Here is a 20508-nt window from a genome sequence, read left to right on the forward strand (position 1 = left end):
TATCTCTGCACCAAAAATGCAGGCTGTTAAGAATATTCCTGGAGTTTCAGACTCCAAAACTACATCTTTCAGTCATAAATAACACATGAGAGGGGTCTGTTTCTTCTGTTTCTTGATGTAGGGACAAGTGGCACAGCTAGTCTTATATTCTCCTATAGTATGTCCATGTAGGTGTGTTTCCCCTGGATTGTACCTAGGTGTTACCTGAGACATTATTATTAGCCAGGTGTTAGAAAAATGTGCTGACAAAGCTACAGTGGTAGTGGCAGTGCACAAACTGGAAACCCTATTCCAAATAAATATTTTTCAATGCTGAGTAGAGCACCTGTAACTCTAATTTCTGCAGGTCATTTGCCTGCTTACAAATCCCTCTCTTTTTGCCCTTTAAAACAAAAACAACACTATTAAGTTCCAAGTAGTTCCTTTATATGCCCATATTCTTTGCTGAAAAGGTGTTTGTCTTTATGTTTTCTAGTTAAATTCTTCAGAATTCAAAAATCTTACCAAATGGATTTAATGACATGACCAAAATGTCAATAGCAAAAGGGTTAATCTCCTGACCTTTACTCACTTTAATTATATTTTCTTATAATCTTGTGCTATTTAGTGTAAATGGATCATCATTTGAACAATTATTTTTTTAAAAGGAATTAGCTACAATTTATGCTCTCTACAGTTTTTTCAAAACAAAATTGAAATTATGCAGTGTGTAAAGAAGTGAAAATTATCCTTCATTTTAAATGACAGATAAAGAAATGAAATGAAATTTTAAGGAAATGGATTTTAATGAATGTATTTTAAGGAAATGGAAAGAGTGAAATTTCCATAATGAACAATCTGATCTTTTTAGTGTTTGGGTGATTACACTGTTCTCATTATGCTATGAGTTGAATTGACAGTATTGCTTTCCTCCTGCTTAAAAAAACCCGCTACAAGCAAAGAACATTGCCCACCCTGCAAAAACCCTCAAATCTCTGAACCTGTTAAATATTTCACAAGCCTTTTTCAAAATATATTTTTAAACAATGGTTGAGCAATAATGAAAATAAATAATGAAGACTGGGAAAAAGAGCCTGACCCTCTTCCCAGACTTACTAAAGGTACTGAGGATTAGTGCAATATGACTGCAATATATTCCCAGTGTCAACAAAATATTCTTCCACCTTTTGATATGGAAGAAAGGTTTCCTTCGAAAGGCCAAAACCTTTTGCAGGATTTCCAGCATAAGTGATGGATTCTTTTCCCAGAGTCCATAATTATTTCATCCTTCCACAGAACTTCAGTCTTAGGTGTCTCTGTGAGTTTCTGTGTCTTAGTAATGATAGTTAATGGATTATCTTACATTGCTTTAAAAAAAAAGAAATGTCTGGGGTCTCAGACTCCTCAGAATAGAATATACTTCATTACACTTTTCCTTCTACTCTCTAGATTTCTGCCAGATCCATTTGTCAATGTATTTTTAATTATTTGTGGATATATGGACATTCAGATTGGGATTTTAAGGATCCCTGAGGGAATACTTTAGGTTCCTTGAAAATGGCATTCTTTCCATGAGAAAACTAATATTTATCCTTATAAGGTCTGAAACAGGTATTTAATATGTTTATTTTCTGAAATGTGTTTATCCACTTTGGAGAAAAACTTTTCTAATTTTTTTTTCTTTCCCCCAGTGTATTTGCTGAATTTCATCCTTTACAAATTTTATGTTCATTCATTGTTAGTTAAAATCATGTAGGCTGGAATGGCAATTACATTTATTTGTAAGGCTTTCCACTCTTTTTTTGTGATTATTTTAAATTGTAAGATGTGTTCTAGGGAAAATGAATATCTTGAAAACTGAGGAAATCCTTAAGTCTCAAGTTAATCCTTAGGTCTTCAGCTTTCTAGATCTAAAGCACAAGAAGCAAGCAATATAATTTAACCGTGGTAGGAAACTTATATAATTATGCCTTTACATTTATTCTTATTTACTAGTGTAAATAAATATCAAGAGTATAGTAAAAATAATTGCTATAAGTTAGACTGAATAGCACTTCAACAGGTAGGTGGAGGAGAAGGAAAGTATAGTAGGAAGAACATAACCTTGTAGTTGCTAACATAAACTCTCACTTATTTGTAGAGTATCAGGATATTTTTGGTTTAAATATCTCTTCTAACACATACCATTCATCCTGAGAAGTTCCTCTCAGCTGTCCACAATAAAAATTCTTTTCTCAGGGAACAAGAAGCCTGATCCAAAGTCCCTTGGTGCCACTGGATTTGGGATTACTTTGAAAGATCATGGCTCATGTATAGTAATGAAAAGATAAAAAACCTGGTGTTAAATTATGAACCTGAATCAGACTCAGTGAAGCAACTTTGATGTGAGGCTGGTGAGTTAAATAATAGACAAGAAGCCTCTCTTTCTTGTTGGAAAATCTTAAACTGCATGGATTTTCCACATGATTAGCTTAACCTTAAAATATAGTTACTGAGATCTAGCTAAGCAAGTATGCTTCAGAATACTAATATCACTCACTGTTTGAGACAGTTATTGATGTACATACTCATGAAGGGGAAATGGCCTAAATGCTACATATACCAGGTGTATTGTAAAGGATGAGATTTTTGAAAGCAGATACAATCAAAATTATAGTGATACATTTCAGCCTTTACTGGAGCAGCTTGCAAAACTTTATTATGTTGAAGTGAATTTCCAATATCTGAAATTTTTTAGGTCCTGCCTATGATCTCATGATATGTGAAGTTAGAAATACATCACTAGTTCTTCTGTGGAAAGCTCCTGTGTATGAAGGCAAAAGCCCTATTACTGGGTATTTAGTGGACTATAAAGAAGTAGATACAGAAGACTGGATCACTGCTAATGAAAAACCTACTTCAAAGCGCTATTTTAAGGTAACATTTTCATTGAATAATATTAATATAAAACTGAGTACTAGAAATTCTGATTGAGTATAAAAAAGATATGCATTTGAACTTCAGCTTCTGCTAATATCTTCATATGAGTAAACAAAATAGTTGAGATTGTTTTGTTAAATTGGCTTTGCCCTTTATCTTGTTTAAGGTCACTGATTTACATGAGGGTCATACCTATGTTTTCAAAGTTCGTGCAGTGAATGATGCTGGGGTAGGCAAGTCATCTGAAATATCTGAACCAGTGCTTGTTGAGGAACGGCCAGGTAAAATGAACTGTTTAATCTCCTCTGTTTCTAAAATACTTGGAATTGCATTTCATCAACCTAATTTGATACTGTATCACATATACGTATTTGAAGAATTAAGAATCTCTTAGCCTTAAAACTTCAATCATGTGGATATGGAGACAGCTATTAGAATTTTTTCCTTCACTTAGTTCAGGAGTTATTTGATAATCAATTGTTCTGGTTTTTATTCTTACAGAGGTGCTATTTGTTGTGAAACACATTATTAAAGCTTTAGGAATGATAATGAAATTGGTTTGTTTTTACATTCATATCTTCTCATATTCAGTTATATCTTATTCATTTGTTTCTCAATAAGCATTTATTAGTATTATCATTCATTTCTTGCATGTAGAGTAAGAAACTTAATAGCATGTGATGCTGAGCCAGCACATGACATAAACCTGCTTTAAGACCTGCTAATAAAATCGGTATCTTTTAGGACAAAATAGATCTGGGCTTTAGTAATTTATGAATTGCACCTTGGCAGGAAAACACAGTCTTGACATTTGAGTTGATTCCTATTTTTCAGGAACAAAAGAAATCTATTCAGGTGTGGATGATGAGGGTAATATTTACCTGGCTTTTGACTGCAAAGAAGCAACAGATGCATCTCATTTTGCATGGGGTAAATCTTATGAGGAGATTGATGATTCTCATAAGTTTAAGATTGAAACAGAAGGAAATCAGTAAGTCATGCCAATCTACCAAAGGAAATCAGTAAGTCATGTTAAAAATGTGATACACAGCTAATGATATTCTTTTTAATTGGTGTTTTTAGTTCTAAGCTGTACTTCAAAAATCCTGATAAATCAGACTTGGGAACTTACTCTATCTCAGTTAGTGACACAGATGGGATTTCCTCCAGCTTTGTTATGGACGATCAAGGTAAGGTCCTTACAATTTCAAATCTTTCTTCACTGTATCACCTCAACTGCACTAAAAATTGCCCAAGGACAAAACAGAATAGAACCTTACAACTCTCACGTTATTTCCTATGCATTAAAGAAAAACAAAAAAGAGCCCTTAACAGGCTTTGTGTGATTACTTATTTTTCTGATTATCATAAGAATGAAAGCTGGGATATCTTCAGGCATCATTTTCTAGATAAAGATAAAAAATATGGCAAATTAGAATTGTTTTCATTATGCTGGGATTATAATGATGTTTGTAAATATCCCTTACACTTTCAGTTGTGCTTGAGGCTCTAGATGCAGTTTCTCATAACTGAGATGCAGGAAATTAGTGAGAGAAATGATGATGCTTTAACAAGGTCCAAATACTTTGGGTGAAATTATCATTTAGCTTGCATATATATTAGTTTTGCTTTATTTCATTGTAGCTATCTTTTTTTCATTGGATTCACAATTAATTTGCTTCAGTCTCACTTTTTTCTATCATTGAGAAATGCTGACATGAAAAACAAAGATAAAAATTTGCTGCTTTCTCAGTTCTCAGCTGTATTTGCTCTGCCCAGTTCCTCAAGTATTAAAATCCCTCTGCTTCTCAACCTACTAAGCCATTTAAGGAATCACAGTGAGAAACATGTCAAACCACCCTTTCCAAGTAGGTGTTGAGAAGAAATCCATGTTCAGGGGGGAAAAAGAGAGTTCTCCAGGACATGGAAGATTTATGAGCCATTATCATGAGCACTGCCCTTTAGCTAAGTTTTAAAGCATCACTCTGAAATCTTTCTGTAGATCTTGTCATCATCTGCTCTAGCTTTGAATTTTTTTTTTTTTAATGAAGCACTGAAGCTGTTTCCTATCCCATACTACCCCTATGTCTTTTCTGATCATATATCACTGGAAATTACAATTTTGTTTACACTGGATCCCTGCACAAGTATCAGATTTTTCATCTTAACACTAAAAACCATAATTTCACTGTCCATTTACTCTCTCAAAAGCTATAACTTCTCCTGTAAATTTGCTAAATCCTCTATCATGTCATAAATCCATGCTAATTTTCTCTGGTCTTTACGTTATCTGTAAATTTGGAATTGGCAGTAATGTTCATTTTCCAAACCTTTCTTGGTAATGACTATGATAAATAGGATTAGTATGAAAATCTAAAAAACTAAATTCAAGACTCTCACACAGCCTTCATGAGGATTTGGTGCATTAACTGAAACTTTCTGTACTGATTTCAGACTAACCTGCACTCAATCTTTTTTTCCTGACACAATAAAACAAAATTTTCAGGAACAGTCTGAGAAAGGAAGTCAGGGCATAAAGGAACCTTATGCATTGCTTAGAACTGTGGTTTCCAATCTTCCATTTATATTGCTATTTTAAAAGTATAAAATAGTTTTTTGGCCATTGTTTAGATTCCCTTGCATAAGAGAATGTGCACTAAAATGCAGGCAGGAGGAACATTTGCTAAGTCCATGTATAAGAAGTTAAGTTTCCTAAATCTTTTTATTCAGTCATTTTTTTAAGAGTGGTGAATTCATATTCAAGCTTCAAGGAGATAACTTTGCTGATGCTGATATTTATTTCCATCAACACCCATTTGCTGTCTATATTTTTCGGAATAAATTAAAACGTGAACATTTTTCTTATTTTCAGAGTTTGAACGTTTGATGGCATTAAGCTATGAAATAAAGAATCCAAGTAAGTTGAAGATCTGAATCTATTAGACACTTCTAGAAGGAATGTAATTACATACTAATGACTGGAGTTCCAGAAAGATTCTTCCTGAGACAATGGCAACTTCATTTTTCATGGCAGTTTCACTGAGCATGGAACACCTTGCTTCCTTATCTTCTACTTTTGTTAGAAGAATATTAGTTGACATCAAATAAGATCATCGTTCCTAAATGTCTCAAGTTTAACTTTGACAATACATTATAGATTTTTACTAGAAAAATCCATACACAATGTAAAAACAGTAATATGTACATCCTCTTCTTCCTTTGAGAAATTAATTTAAAAATCAGCCAAAGACTGCATTAGAGGACTTTTCCCTGTGTATAGTTTGATACCCAGAAATCCATAAATAATAGGGAATTGCTAGTATTTTACTATGATATTCCTATTTCTCACAAGGTTTCATGAACTACTGATTTTTGATTATTTTCTTTTTGTAGCAATACCACTGAAATCAGAGTTAGCTTATGAGGTTCTTGATAAAGGAGAAGTTCGTTTCTGGATTCAGGCTGAAAGCTTATCTCCAGATTCTACTTTCAGATTTGTCATTAATGATAAAGAAGTCGAAAACAGTGATGTAAGTATATAATGAGTACTATACATAGGTGATTTTGTTTAAGAAACCTGCAGGTTTCTATTGTTATCACAGAATCATAAAGTTATTTAAGTTGGAAAAGACCTTTAAGATCATGGAATCCAACAGTTAACGTGACACTGCCAAGTCCACTACTAAACCATGTCCCTAAGTGCCACATCTACTTGTCCTTTAAATACCTCCAATGATGGTGACCCAACCACTTCCCTGGGCAGCCTGCTTCTTTCAGTTAAGAAATTTTACCTAATATCCAATCTAAACTCCCTTGATGCAACCTGAGGCCTTTTCTTCTTGTCCTATTGCTTGTGACTTGGGAGAAAGGGCTGATCTCAACCTGGGTACATCCTCCTTCATGCAGTTGTAGAGAACATTAATCGTCCCCCCTGAGCCTCTGTTTCTCTAGGTTAAACAACCCCACCTCCTCCAAATGCTTCCACAGGACTTGTGCTCCCAACCCTCACCAGCTCTGCTGTCCTCTAGCACCTCAATCTCTATCTTGCAGTGATGAGCCCGGAACTGAACACAGGAATTGAGATGTGGCCTCACCAGTGCTGAATACAATCCCTGCTGTTGTGCTGCTGGCCACCCTGTTGCTGATACAGGCCAGGATGCCATTGGCCTTCTTGACCTCCTGGTCACATGCTGATGGCTCATGCTCAACCAGCTGTTGACCAGCACCTCCAGGTCCTTTCCCACTGGGCCACTTTCCAGCAATTCCTCCCCAAGCCTTGTTTTGACCCAAGGGCAGGACCTGGCACTTGGCTTTGTTGTACCTCATACAATTGGTCTCGAGCTACCTATTCAGCTTGTCAAGATATCTCTGCAGAGTCTTCCTACCTTCCAGCAAATCAACACTCCTACTCAACTTAATCCTTTTCTCTAGGTCATTATTAAATATGAAACAATATTAAACAGCACTGGCCCCATTGCTGAGCCCTGGAGAACATAATTTGTGATATCTACCAACTGGATTTAACTCCATTCACCACCACTTTGCCCTTGGCCATCCAGCTAGGAGCTACTGCTTGTATCCAAGTTAGGAGCAGCCAGTTTCTCCAGGAGAAAGCTGTGGGAAAAAGTATCAAAGTCTTGGCTTAATTCCCAGTAGGCAACATCCGCAGCCCTTCCTTCATCCACTAAGTGGGTCACCTTGTCACTGAAGGTTATCAGGTCAGTAAAGCAGGACTTGCCTTTCACAAGTCTGTGCTGGCTGAAGACTAGACTCATCCCCTAGTCTTCCTGTCCTTGGTGTCTCTCAAGTTGTAGCCACCTCTTTATTTCCCTGGCACTGAGGTCAGGCTGACAGGCCTGTAGTTCCCTGGATCCCATAGGTTCTTAATGTCATGTTATTAAGGTGTGATAATACCTGAAAAGAAGGCCAATCTATAACTCAAATATTTTTTTCAGTGTAGAATTCTTGTTGCAGAGTGAGCCTATTCATACTGGAAAAAGAGTTGGACTCTGTCTATTCATAAGGAGAGTTTACACACAGATCAGTGTTAAGCACAAATATTTTAGAAAAATAGCTCAAGAAAATGGCTGCTTCAGTTTTGGATTCCAAACCAACAAGACATACTGTTCCCAAAGACATTCTGAGGCTGATATTAATAGTTTTATGTATCATGTGGGAGGCACTTGACAATGCAGCAGCCTTCATACACTTAAAAATTTTATATGCTATCACTTTCTATTTTGTTTTTTAAATTTTGGAGTAGAAACTGTGCATTGAGCAGCTACATAGAGATGAGAGGGTAGGCCACCAGCTTCCCACATTTTTATAGCTCTAGGAAGACCTCTCATATAAAGGGGCATAAAAAGGATGAGCTTAGAAGAAAGTAAGGTCATACCTTTGCAGGGCACGTACATGGTTCATCTACAGGCCATAAGCCCAGTACTGGAAATACTTTCCTGTGAAGACTTCATTGCAGCTGTTTGAAAGATTTGGTTCATTCCTGAGAATGCAAATCCTGGTTTGGGTCAGAGAAGCTTTATCAGCATTTTTATACCATAAAAAGGCAGAGAGCATTTACTTTAATTACATATTGACGAGTGGAAGAAGAAGTATTTCTGAGTAAAATAATTATCTGTTTATCTTTCTTTAATAAGTAATAAACCATAGTACTGAAAACCTGAATATTTGTGCCTAGGATGTATGGAAATGGCAATACTTTGTTTTGGCAATGTTCATGAGACAGAATGAGCTATTTTTAGTTTGCATATGTTCTGGAAGTGTTGACATCAGAAAAAGTCTTGAAATGAAGCTGCATTATTTCACCTCTTTAATTAGTAACCCACAGGTGACATTTATGTTTGGAGACAGATGATATTTTTGTGGAAAGTCACATAAAAGCCTAATATTTATGATGCCCATAAAATCATTGAACTTCATCTTGCTGCATAATGGCAATAGTTAGAAGCCTAATTGCACTCTAAAACCTGTCTGGAGACTGGGCTACAGTCACTGAACATGTTCAATAGACCATTATGCTGGGGAATTGGGACCTGATTCATGACATTGTCTAAAGTGATAAATTTTTCCTGCTAGGTTCTAACAGGGAGTTTTTTTGGTAAGATTTCAAAATAAGCTTAAAATGGAACGAATTGAGCCCCATTTACTTACATTTTATTTTAATATTTTAATACTTTTTAAAACAAAACTGGAGAATAATAAGAAAAGTGTCATAAAGAATCAGATTAAAACATACATCTTGCTTTTTTTTAAACTTTTCCGCTTCTGGCAAAATTTAATTTAATGTTCTGCCTGGGAACTCTTGAAGTAAATGCCAGTGTAGTCCTTGACCTCTGAGGGGAAGAGGCTGTAAGCAAGAGTTTGACTTTTGCACATTGAAATTTGAACTTATTGATAGTTTAGGTAAGTTTATTAATGCTCTTTTTAACCTCCCTCACCTATCACCGTAACTCTCACAGATGAACTCTAACACAAGTAGTTTTTGTACTTAATTTCCCAATTAATTTTATCTTGCCTTATTCTTTGACATTGTATCTTTCTTTGCAGTATGTATGGGAAATCCTGTATCCAAGTTAACATACATATCCCTTAAAAAATTATTATTCTGATCAATCTGTTAGCTGACTGCTTTGTCAATTCCACATATTTTCTTTTTCTTCATTCTTCCATTACCCCATTACTTCCATTAAGATTTAAAATATTTATATATTTGAAAATGCCAGTACTGAATGCTAAATATCTTGACTGTGTGACACTGTTCTTCCAGACTTGTAATCTATACAACAGTGAGTCGGTTTTTGAGGCTGGCCAGGATGCATTCCTCAAAGCTAAAGCAGATATATCTGTGGGGTCATTCCTACTACTTTTGGATCTTAGAGGACTTAGGGGTTCTTTCATTTCAATAAGATTCTAGAGAGCTTAATTAGTGGCATTTTTTACTAGCTTTTTTTATGTTTCTTCTTTCTTCTCCGTCGTTAAACTTTATCTATCTCTTACTTTAGTACCATTTTTTACTTTTGGAGACAAATAAAGAGGTTTATCAAAGGATTCTATTTGTAAGACATCATGTCTGCTTTTAACAGTATGTATAGTAAATTTAAAAGTAACAGGGTCTATAGTAATTCACTGCATATAACTCCTAGATGGTCACATTTACTGTTCTGTGCAATCGTGACTGGAAGTTAGTGTGTGATATCCTTGGCCACATTGTTTACCTACAAGTATTCACCAAGAAACTTCTATGGGTTATCTTTGCTTAGCTTTAGGTGTTTGTTAGTTGAGATTCAAAAAACATCATTGTCTTTTTGGGACATTGTCTTCATAGTTGTAACTCACTAAATAAAAGAGGATATTAGTAAAACATGGTTGTATCTAAAACAGTACCTGAAAATTCTAACACATATTCTGCGAAGATTGTGCAATACTAGCTTGTAATTTTCTGTTTCCATGATGATGTTTGCCAATAATTTATCTTTCTGGAATATTTAATAAAAAGCAAACATGTAAAGGACACAAACAATGAAAAGCATATTTAACTTTGAATTCAAGTCAATATTTGGTGTTTTGTGTATTCTGCGAACACTTAAGTGAGTAACTATATATCCTGAGAGAATTATACCTCTATTTTGCTGGATTTGGTCAATCCCTTTTGGGTCCCAGAAACTCTGTGGAGTTTGCACAAGTTACTTTTCTCATGGTTGTTTGCTTAAAGTGTTCTTTGAAAATTACACCTAACATTAAATAAGAAAATAATTTCTTCCTATGAGAAAATAAGATACACTATTGACTGCTATATATGTCTCAGATATTTAGTAGGGATGACCTTTTAGATTTGATGTGATCTTATTTGAAAATCCATATTTAATATTTCCAGTTGTTTCTGGACTCTGCAAGGAATAATCCTTCTGCCTAGCAAACTCTCTTGTTTAACTGTAAGCTGTAATGTTAAAAGCTAGCAGTTAGGCTCTTCAAATATGCACAGTGCCATAAACAATTGTTTTCAAATACAAACCAGGTATATTATGATGACTTGAGGATTCCCAGTGCAGCTGCACACAGAGGTTTCTGTCACCACTGGGATCTTATTGCTCAAGAGTAAATAAAAGCAAAGTTTTCTTCTCTTAGTTTACAATTAAAAGGACATGAAAGAGGTTGACTGTGGGGGAAGGAATATAACTCATAATTTATTCAATAGGAATCATAAGTAATTTACACAATGCTAAAGTACTTATTTGTTTATTTCAGAGGCATAAAATAAGTTGTGACCGTTCAAATGGCATTATAGAAATGGTGATGGAAAAATTTACAATTGACAATGAAGGTACCTACACAGTACAGATTCAGGATGGAAAGGCCAAAAACCAGTCCTCATTAGTTCTCATTGGAGATGGTATGTTCACTGAAACAGTGAAGTACTGAAACTTTGACTCTGATGACAAAGTGAACTTCAATTATTCTTTGAGTAATTTTGTGACTAACTCATATTTCATTCACCTCTTCTAAAATTTAGCATTCAAGGGAGTATTGGCTGAGTCTGAGCTCCAGCGTAAGGAATATCTCAGAAAACAAGGTAAGATGGAGCAGATTGGTGACTTCAGCCCTGGTTTGCAACTGATGATTCATCCCTGGGGAATACTAAACACTTACAGCTTCCGTTCTTTATCAGAAGATATTGTTCAGTCTTAGGAGACACTTGAAACCTTAGTGGATCTTATTTTCCAACATTGTCAGTTTAATCTTCACTAAGCAGAGAAAAAATGACTTCTCACAAGAGGTTATCTTTGCTCAATATTCATGAGAAGTGTGCCTACTGTAGGCTCCAGTCCAACAAAACATTTAATTACATTTAGTTTAAGCATACAAGTTGTCTGCTCAATATAATTGACAGGAGAGCAGACAGACAAGAAAAGTAGTGCCAGATAAGGAAGATTAAAAGCTTGACCCAATGGTTTCTATTGAGGCAAAATTCCAGGAACTAAATGCATATTTGTTGCATAGTTGCTATACAGTTGTAGAGTTTGTTACATACTCGTTATCAATATTGCTTGCAGCTGAATGAGAAAATTCCAGTTGGATATCTAATTCAGAATTCTATCCCTGCGAAATCCTTAAAAAATTGAACTTGAGCTCTAGTTTGTAAATTTCACTTGTAAGCAGATGGCTTTCCAGATGAAAGTAACAATAATAATTTAAAACTTTTTTTCCTAAATATCTTCAGTATTTCCTAAATATCTTAATATCTTAGTAAGATTCTGTACAGAAGGAATGTAATTCTATTTTTTGAAGGCTGCTTAAAATTGATTTAGAAAAGAAATAATACCACTTACAGCATAAACTGACAAAATCTTTCAATACTGAATTATTTAAGTCAAGGTCTTGGACTTTGCAACTTCCCAGGTTTGGGTATCAGAATTAAGGCCCCTGATCCTGCCATCACAAAGACATGTACATTTATTGAGACAAGTAAACACAAAAATTTAAAAAGGGCATGTGTGTCAGCAAATTTTCATCAGGATGTATTTCTTTGTAGTTTGGGACCTTCATGGGGAAAAGGAATATTTTCTGTTCTGCCTGTAATATTTAAAATGTTTTTAAGCTTTACATTATTTGGGCAAACAATGTTTGCTGTCTTGTTTTTACATTAAACACATTATTTGGATGCTTGTTTGTAGCTACTTTGTTTCTTTCCTCTGCTTAGTTGGCAATTTGACAGAAAGATATTCAATAAAGTAATTTTTCTCACTCACCATTTTATATTTTGGAAAATTACTTGATTCATACAGATTCAGAGATGAGATTCATGTTCCTAAGCGGTAATGTAGACGCTGGGTAATTATGATAACAACTTGCAGGATTTTCCTTCTAGTGCATGGGTAATTCAGGAGTTCCCTCTTGTTCTTGTGTAAGGATGTTGAAATTGTCATCTATTTTTCTTTCTTTCACTGTTTTTCCTGCTACTCTTCATTCTACAACATTGCTTAAAAATTGTTTTGTTTCTTAGGTCCCCACTTCTCAGAGTTTTTGTATTGGAACGTTACAGAGGAATGTGAAGTTTTACTTTCTTGTAAGGTAAGGAAATATACTTGGAATTAGTTTTTAGAATATGTTGAGGAAGAATTGAGGTAGAAAAATGTAAAAAATTACTTAGATACCTTTAAAACCAAAAGTTTCATATGAAAACTATTTTTTATTATTTCAAAAATTTGAATATGAAAATTTATGACTTACTATTCTTCAGCAGTAGTGTTAATGAAAACAAAAAAAAAATAGGAAATTTCTAAATGTATTATTAGGTGGTCCAATGTTTATAAAAATTATGAGCCATAAGAATAATTTACACAAAATATATGTCCCTTAAGATGTATGCCTTTTCTTCTTCCTTAAAAATGGCTAAAAAAAGCCAGAGTTCAAAATCTTTCATTACTGTTTTCTTATTTCTCTAATAAAGAGTCTGTTATTTAATCAACTGTAATCAAATGTGCTACAAAGACTTCAAGAATTAAGGTTATAAAAGATGATTTAAAAATTATTTTTGGCTAATGACTTTTGAATCTTAAGTAATGATAATGTGTATTGATTTCAGTGTACCTTCTGCTATTAACATCTTTAAATGCCTTTCTGAACAGATAAATTTTCATTTGTTTTGCTTTTCTAGAGTGACTAATTAGAGGTCTGAAAAACTAAGTAAATTGAATTCAGGCATCAAACTCTTCTTCATTCTCTTTTCCTCTAATATGGATTATTTTTAATCAATTTTCTCATCTTCTTTTGAAAAACTTTTGACTTATAATTAGACTAACTTGAATCATTCTTTATGAGCAATTTGCATGCACATTTGTTGGATTTCTTTTTTTTCCTACTCATTAACTAGGACACCCTTAACCTCAATTCCCAGCAGAACTGACCTGGTACTGAAGCTGCCATTCCATGAGCTCACATTTTAGGGCTCAACACTCATTAGTTAACACAGTACCTTTGCTGGAGTGCTTTATAATCTCCACATGCATGTGCCTCAGGCATGAACCCTGCTTATCCTTTCACTCGCATGGGGAATTAAATGTTGCTGAACCAGTTATGCTAGTGTTAATTCTCTACAAATTAATCTGAAATTGTCCTTCTTTCATTGACTGTCAAGCCTGATTAATAGCACTGAAGCTGTGAAAGGCTGAGCATCTGATTATTTGCTTTTCACCAGTGTGCTTTTTGTTCACAAGGTCAGAACATTTTATGTAAATGAAATCTAGGATGTGGGCTGCTTGTACACTTATCATTTTAACTATGGTATTGACCTTATAATGTTTGTTACTGTTAGTATGTGACTGGCTGTTAGGTTCACATGGAACTGTTGTTTTATGGCTGTTTAACTTGTATTTATACACAGGAAGAGTTTGAAAAACAAAACCTGGGTTTGTCCTTCAAACTCCAGACACCTGACAAACAAGCCAGAAGTGTGGCCACTCCACGCTATTTCTGTGGTAATGAAAACAATCAAGGAATAATCTCTGCCATCTCAGGCCGTATCGTAATACTGGACCCAGGTCTCTTCCAGGCTCTGTTTACTGCACCTCTGCAAAAAAAAAAATTGTCAAGGGAGTTTTTGCCTCACTGGGATAATGGGAAGGAAGTATCTGTAAGAGAGGGCATTTTACCCTGGCTATTTTAAAAGCCATTGCATGGCACAGGGAAGCCAGGAAATCACGTCAACTGGAAGCCTGTGTAGGGCAAGGGGCTGACTGTATGGTCCAGGCCCATAACAGAAATTATGTAAAAATATGGATGGTGTTATAAAAGAGTATACAAAATATTACCTTACGTATCCCTTATTTTCTATATGACTGGACCTGACTTTGGATTGACTTAGTATTTAATTCTGAATTAGCTGGGATTGATGACCAAGTTCTTGGTATTGTAGCCCCTCAATGTCAGTGGAACACAGCTGTCCATTTGAAAGATAATTTGATGGTGTTTGCTTTTTGTTTTTTGTTTTGTGTTTTTCTTCATATTCTAGCAACTACTGTCATTTTACTTCTAGTAATTCTGAATTTCAGAACATTCAGAAGCTACTTGCTCTTGCACAACTTTGGCCCTTATTTGTACTGTGTCTGTTAAAAGCAAGATTTTTGGTGTGTGGCTAAACAGTGAAAAACATAACATTTCATAGTAAATGCCAACATGAAATAACTTCAGCACTGGAAATTGCATGTGTCTGAAACTCAGTCTATTTATTGTCAGATTGAGTGCTAACAGTCTTTGATGAAAAATTGTTGAAAAGCATTAAAGGCTTGTTCCTTCGGGCTTTGTTCAAATAAAATTGCCACTCATGTCATAGGACTACAGGAACAGCCACTTTGTAGTTACTGGTAAATGTAAAATGCTGCTCACTTTTCTTCAGCAAGTCATTGCTTTGGGCCAGGTGGTGATCTCAAATACTGCCAGAGATCCATAGCAACCATACTGGCTATTAAGCAGGAATAGATGTGATTAATTTGAGCATGTCTGATAGAGATGGCTAGGAATGAGTATAGAAGACCCTCTTATTTGTCACCTTTACAGGGAGCTTTCATAGAGCTGTTCCTCTATGGAATGACTTCTCTAATGTAAAAGGGTTAGAAATTGGTGCATGTTTTTTTCCTTCAAGCAAGCCACTTGAAAACTATTGCAGACCTGTATTAAGTTCCTGGCTGCCCTCTAGTCATTTGTTCCATTTTTTGCCTTTTCTTTAAGGAGCCTTTTTAAAACAACTGCCTGGGGACTGAGAAATATCTTGCCAGCTCTGTCTTTCTACCAAAGCTGCAATGACTTGAAATTCAGGCTACACATGAAAATACCATTCCACTTTTATGACTTTCAGAAGGGTATGGGGATAGTGATGTCAAATAAACAACAGTGGTTTTGAAAGTGAGGGTAAAAATATATGGGGTTTCTAAAAAGACCTGCACTTTTAGCTTTCTTAAATTCACAGTTTGAGGTAGTTTATCCAGCAATACTTCAAGTGTATCCAATACACAGTTTTTATATCAAAATTAGAACAGTACTTCAGGTACAGCTGTAGTCTATTTAAATATTGTTTCAATGAATTGCCGCTACTACAGCAAAATTCTTGCTTTCAAACAACTGCTCTGCATATGCACTGTGTTGTTAAGCCCATTTTTGTTGGGAGAGACGGCAATTTGTAAGATTCCTCAGGTCTTTGTCTGTCCCATAGGACTCAATGTAGAAGGTAAAATAAAAAAGGATTTTTGGTGCAGGTCACAATTTTGAAGTCTTGGATGCTTTCAGAATAGTGATTTTAGTTGCTTCCTGCAACTTATCCACGGGAGACATTGCTTAGGTAGCTGAGATAAATCTGCAAATTGGCCGAAGACTAAAATAGGGCCTAAGTTCTATGTTACAACTCTCTGGAGTCACAGGGCAAACACAAAAAGATAAAGGAGAGTTCAGAAGCTCTAATTTGAAAGATACTTCCTCCACAGCTATCTCTAGACAAACAAAAAGCACAGAGCAAGGGTGAAAAACCATTTAAGGGAGATTGCCAGGATTTTCTTTAAGGATTTTACAGGGCTCTGAAGTTGTAACCTGTATCCTGTGCTGCAAAGAAACACTGTAGGACTAAGACTTGCTTAGTAGGACTTGGTTGAAATTGGTTTTTTACTTAGCTTTATTTGACATGTGTTATAAAAAAAATGGTTTCATATGTTGAAAGTACCTGTGTGGCTTCCCACAGTGCAATACATTTCCTCAGGACATAGCTAGGCTTATGTGCCTTTTCTGTTCTACAGGTTGCAAACATAAAGAAGGAGACTGATTTTAAGTGGTATAAGGATGGTTCTGGGGTTGATGTTGAGGAGCTGCCTGATCTTCAGAAGGGAGAATGTCACCTCAGTATTCCCAAGGTACTGTATCGCCTACCGGTTACAAATGACAGCTTCTGCTTGACATACTCTAGATTTGCCACACAAAGCAGCAAGCCAGCTATCATGATTTTTATGAACAGTTGTAAGAAAAGACATATTTTCTACTCTTCAATTAGCTGGTGAATAACTATTGCTAGCAAAAAGTATCTGTTTTTTTAATCAGCTCAGAGTTCATGCTTAAGTTGCTTCAGAGTCCTTGGGTGACCTGTACCTCATTCTTTATTATTACTCCTTAATTTTTCAACTTGTTCAAGCACCTCATTTTTAACAGTGTTTCAGTTTTATTGCCTAAAATAAATAAGTTTGAAGTTTATGGCTTCTTAAGGTTTATCTTTATGCAAACATGATAACCCAACTTCTATCTGAAACCTTAACTTGCATAGTTGCTGCCTTTGTGAAGTGACAAAACCTACCAGAATGAGATTTTCTGCTTTCAGTAATGTGCATTACATCTAAATAGTTTATTTATTGCCTTCATATTCTTCTAATTTCCTTCCTTCATTTCCCTTGAAAGAGGATACTGACTTGCTTCATTTTTCTTGAGTAGACGTTCTTGGGGAGGGTGGTTTCTACTTGTCTTGGATCGCTCTTGTTGCTTGTCATTAAATTTTATGATATTTCTGCTACGGTTTATGTGCTTCTGGATTTGTATAAGTCTAAGCATTAAGTCATCTCCAATCTGTATATAAATGTTTGTATATTTTCCTTCAGGTTTAAAAAGAAATTAAAACAAACCCACAAAACCAAAAAATCCTTACTGCCTTTAACGCAATATCCCTGTGATAGATTTCAGAATATAAACTCTGAATTAATTATTTAGAATAGTTATAATTTGACTACAGTTGCTGCTTGAATCCAAGCAGCATGAAGGAGCTGATATTACAGGATATAGATTTGCTATTATGATTTAAAGAATTCAAAAAGTAATCATTTTTGTTGAAGAAAAATTAGATTTCTAAAGTTTGTGTAGGTTGCAGTTATGCCTTGTTGCATCGTACTACAGTGCTTGTAATATCTACTGACCAAGATCAATCCTGTCTTTTTGGAAGAAGTCAAAAAACCTCATGGTTTCTAGAGGAAATTGAACTGAAATCAGAATAAGTTTTAGGCTTAAGAGCCAAATGCATCTCCATTTTAAAAAGCATGAAACAGCAGTTCATAGCTTCCGTCTCCTCTCTGGTAAGATTATTTATCCAGAAGACAGTACAATTTCTGTTGTTTTATTTAGAAAATTGTGCAGGTGTTGAGCAAATTGAGTACTATGCAGTATTATCAAGTTTGTCAGTAAATATCTTGTGTTTTCCTTGCAGCTGTCTCGCAAAGATGAAGGAGTTTATAAGGCGACACTATCAGATGATAGAGGTCATGATGTATCTTCTCTTGAATTGTCAGGAAAAGGTAACATTCAATCTACTGTAATGGAATAATGATCTCCACATGTTCTCCAGAGCTGTCAAAGATCTATCCTTGCAAATGGCAAATTTGCATGTATTTTTAGCATTCTTTGAATTTCATTTCTCTTATGTTATAGAGACCTGAGCTGCAGATCAGCACTTTAGGAAGGGTGACACTGGGCATTTTTGTGATTAATGTCAAGCATTTTGACAGGCAGGAGATGAAGTATGTTTCTAACCAGACAGACAGTCCGTTTTATAGGAGAGCACTCTCTCTCAGGTTTGTTAAGCTTTAATATCTACAAAAAACCCTAAGCAACAAAGTGCTTTGTTCATGTGGTGCTCTCAGTGGGGACTGAGTATGCTTTTGATTCTAGATTATAAAACTGTTCTGTGGGTTACTGTCAGCTGGCATCTCAGCCCCACACAGCCTCTTGCTCACTCTCTTTCAGTGAGATGGGGGAGAGAATTGGAAGAAGAAAAGTGAAAAAATCCTGGGTTGAGTTAAAGATGGTTTAATAGGTAGAGAAAAGCTGTGCATACAAGCAAGGCAAAACAAAGAATTCATTCACTGTTTCCCATGGGAAGGTAGGTGTTCAGCCATCTCTCATAAAGCTGAGTTCCATGACATGTAACAGTGACTTGGGTAGACAAACACAATCACTTTAAATGCTCCTTACTTCCCCCTTCTTCCCTCAGCTTTATATACTGGGTATGATATCATATGGTATGGAATGTCTTTTGGGACACTTGGGTCAACTGTTCTTGGCCTGTCATCTCCTGACTTCTTGTGCACCCTCAGCCTCCTCTTGGTGAAGCAGTCTGAGGAGAAGAAATAAAAGATTTCCACATTGTACAAGCACTTCTCAGGAACAGCTTGAACATCCCTGTGTTACCAACACTGCTTTAGTCACAAATCCAAAACACAGCACCGTAAAGCTGCTATGAAGAAAATTAACTCTATTCCAGCCAAAACCAGTACAATTTCTGTCCCTTTTACAATTTATATCCCAATTCTATACCATTTATGTCACGCTCAGGTCCTACACTTTGCAATATATTCTCATTAATCACCTCCTCCCTTCCTGCCCTTTGATATATACACAGATATAGTGTATAATCTGTGGATTTGTGTATGTGTATCCTGACCACTGGAATAAGCAAAAGGTTCAGTAGGTCTCCCTCATATGGTCTGGGCTTCCAGTGACTGTACTTGAGGTATGGCAAACTGTGTTGTACACCTTGAAATGTACAGTGAAATGCCTATTTAGAGAATTCACAGTATCTAATTCTGTGGGTACAGGTGGCTTTGAAAATGTCAACCAGCAAACCCATGAAAACTGTCCAATTAAACCAGAAAATTTAGGCTCTCCTAAATGGTGGAGTTAGCCTTGAAACATAAAGGATAAAAAGGGCGGTCAAGCAGGAGCAGGGAAGACTGCTTATTCTATGGGACAAGTTACTTCAAGCTCAGTATCTACTGGCATTCAGATGAAGTTAAATGCAAATAAGAGACTATAATCTAAAATAGATGCATGATAGATATTTAGAAAAGGTTTTGTATAATAACAGACATCACAGTGAGATACAGCAATTCTATTTACAGTTGATATTTTTTCACTTAAAAATGTCTGTTTACTTTGACCCTGAGATGATCTCAGTTAGTTAAAGCATAATTCTAATAATGCCAAGGTGGTGGGTTTGATCCCTGGTATGGGCTATTCACCTAAGACTTGGGCTTCAAGGTTCTTGTAGGTCACAATATTCTGTGATTCTGAGTGCATAACAAACACTGATCTGTTGCCAACATGAGTGAATTTTACTTAACTTTGGTGAAGAGTGCTTCCCTGGATATATTTCCTTAGGTCACACCAAACAGGCCAAAGTGAATCTACATTCATCCCAACCACATGTAGACATTTGTCCTAAATAATGAATATTTTTTGCCCAGCTCCTAATAGAAGGAGAAAGATGTGTTAAAAAATTAACTCAATTTAACAGAAATCTTAACATTCCTTTTCAGCAGATGGAGGAAGTGTCTGTAACAAGAGGAAAAGATGAGTGTCAAGCTGAAGTTTTAAGCTGTATTGCAGAAGGCTGTATTATCAATTAATAGTCTCCCAGGTGTTTTTCTTTTGCATAAATTCTGCCCATTATTTTCTCAGAAAAAAAAACCTCCAGCCTCATTCAGACAGTATGGTTAACATAACCCTACCTTCTCAGACACCTGTAATGTAAGATATATATAATAAGCAATTCATGTCTTTAAGGTGCCAGTAGAAGCA

The 20508-nt window shown here is 35.5% G+C and overlaps 1 protein-coding gene across 2 annotated transcripts in view; it reads left to right on the top strand.

The window, feature by feature from the left end:
* MYOM2 (myomesin 2) overlaps positions 1–20508 on the top strand; it is a 75803-nt gene that overhangs the window by 46715 nt on the left and 8580 nt on the right. For both annotated transcript variants that reach the window (XM_074538177.1, XM_005489164.3), the window contains 11 exons: positions 2717–2895; positions 3065–3179; positions 3733–3889; positions 3982–4088; positions 5771–5815; positions 6292–6428; positions 11161–11305; positions 11426–11485; positions 12917–12984; positions 16695–16808; positions 18140–18227. In XM_074538177.1, the coding sequence (XP_074394278.1) occupies positions 2717–2895; positions 3065–3179; positions 3733–3889; positions 3982–4088; positions 5771–5815; positions 6292–6428; positions 11161–11305; positions 11426–11485; positions 12917–12984; positions 16695–16808; positions 18140–18227 (1215 nt within the window). The remainder of the gene's footprint in view (positions 1–2716; positions 2896–3064; positions 3180–3732; positions 3890–3981; positions 4089–5770; positions 5816–6291; positions 6429–11160; positions 11306–11425; positions 11486–12916; positions 12985–16694; positions 16809–18139; positions 18228–20508) is intronic.

The sequence above is a fragment of the Zonotrichia albicollis genome, chromosome 3 (genome assembly GCF_047830755.1).
Source record: "Zonotrichia albicollis isolate bZonAlb1 chromosome 3, bZonAlb1.hap1, whole genome shotgun sequence".
Classification (NCBI taxonomy): domain Eukaryota; kingdom Metazoa; phylum Chordata; class Aves; order Passeriformes; family Passerellidae; genus Zonotrichia; species Zonotrichia albicollis.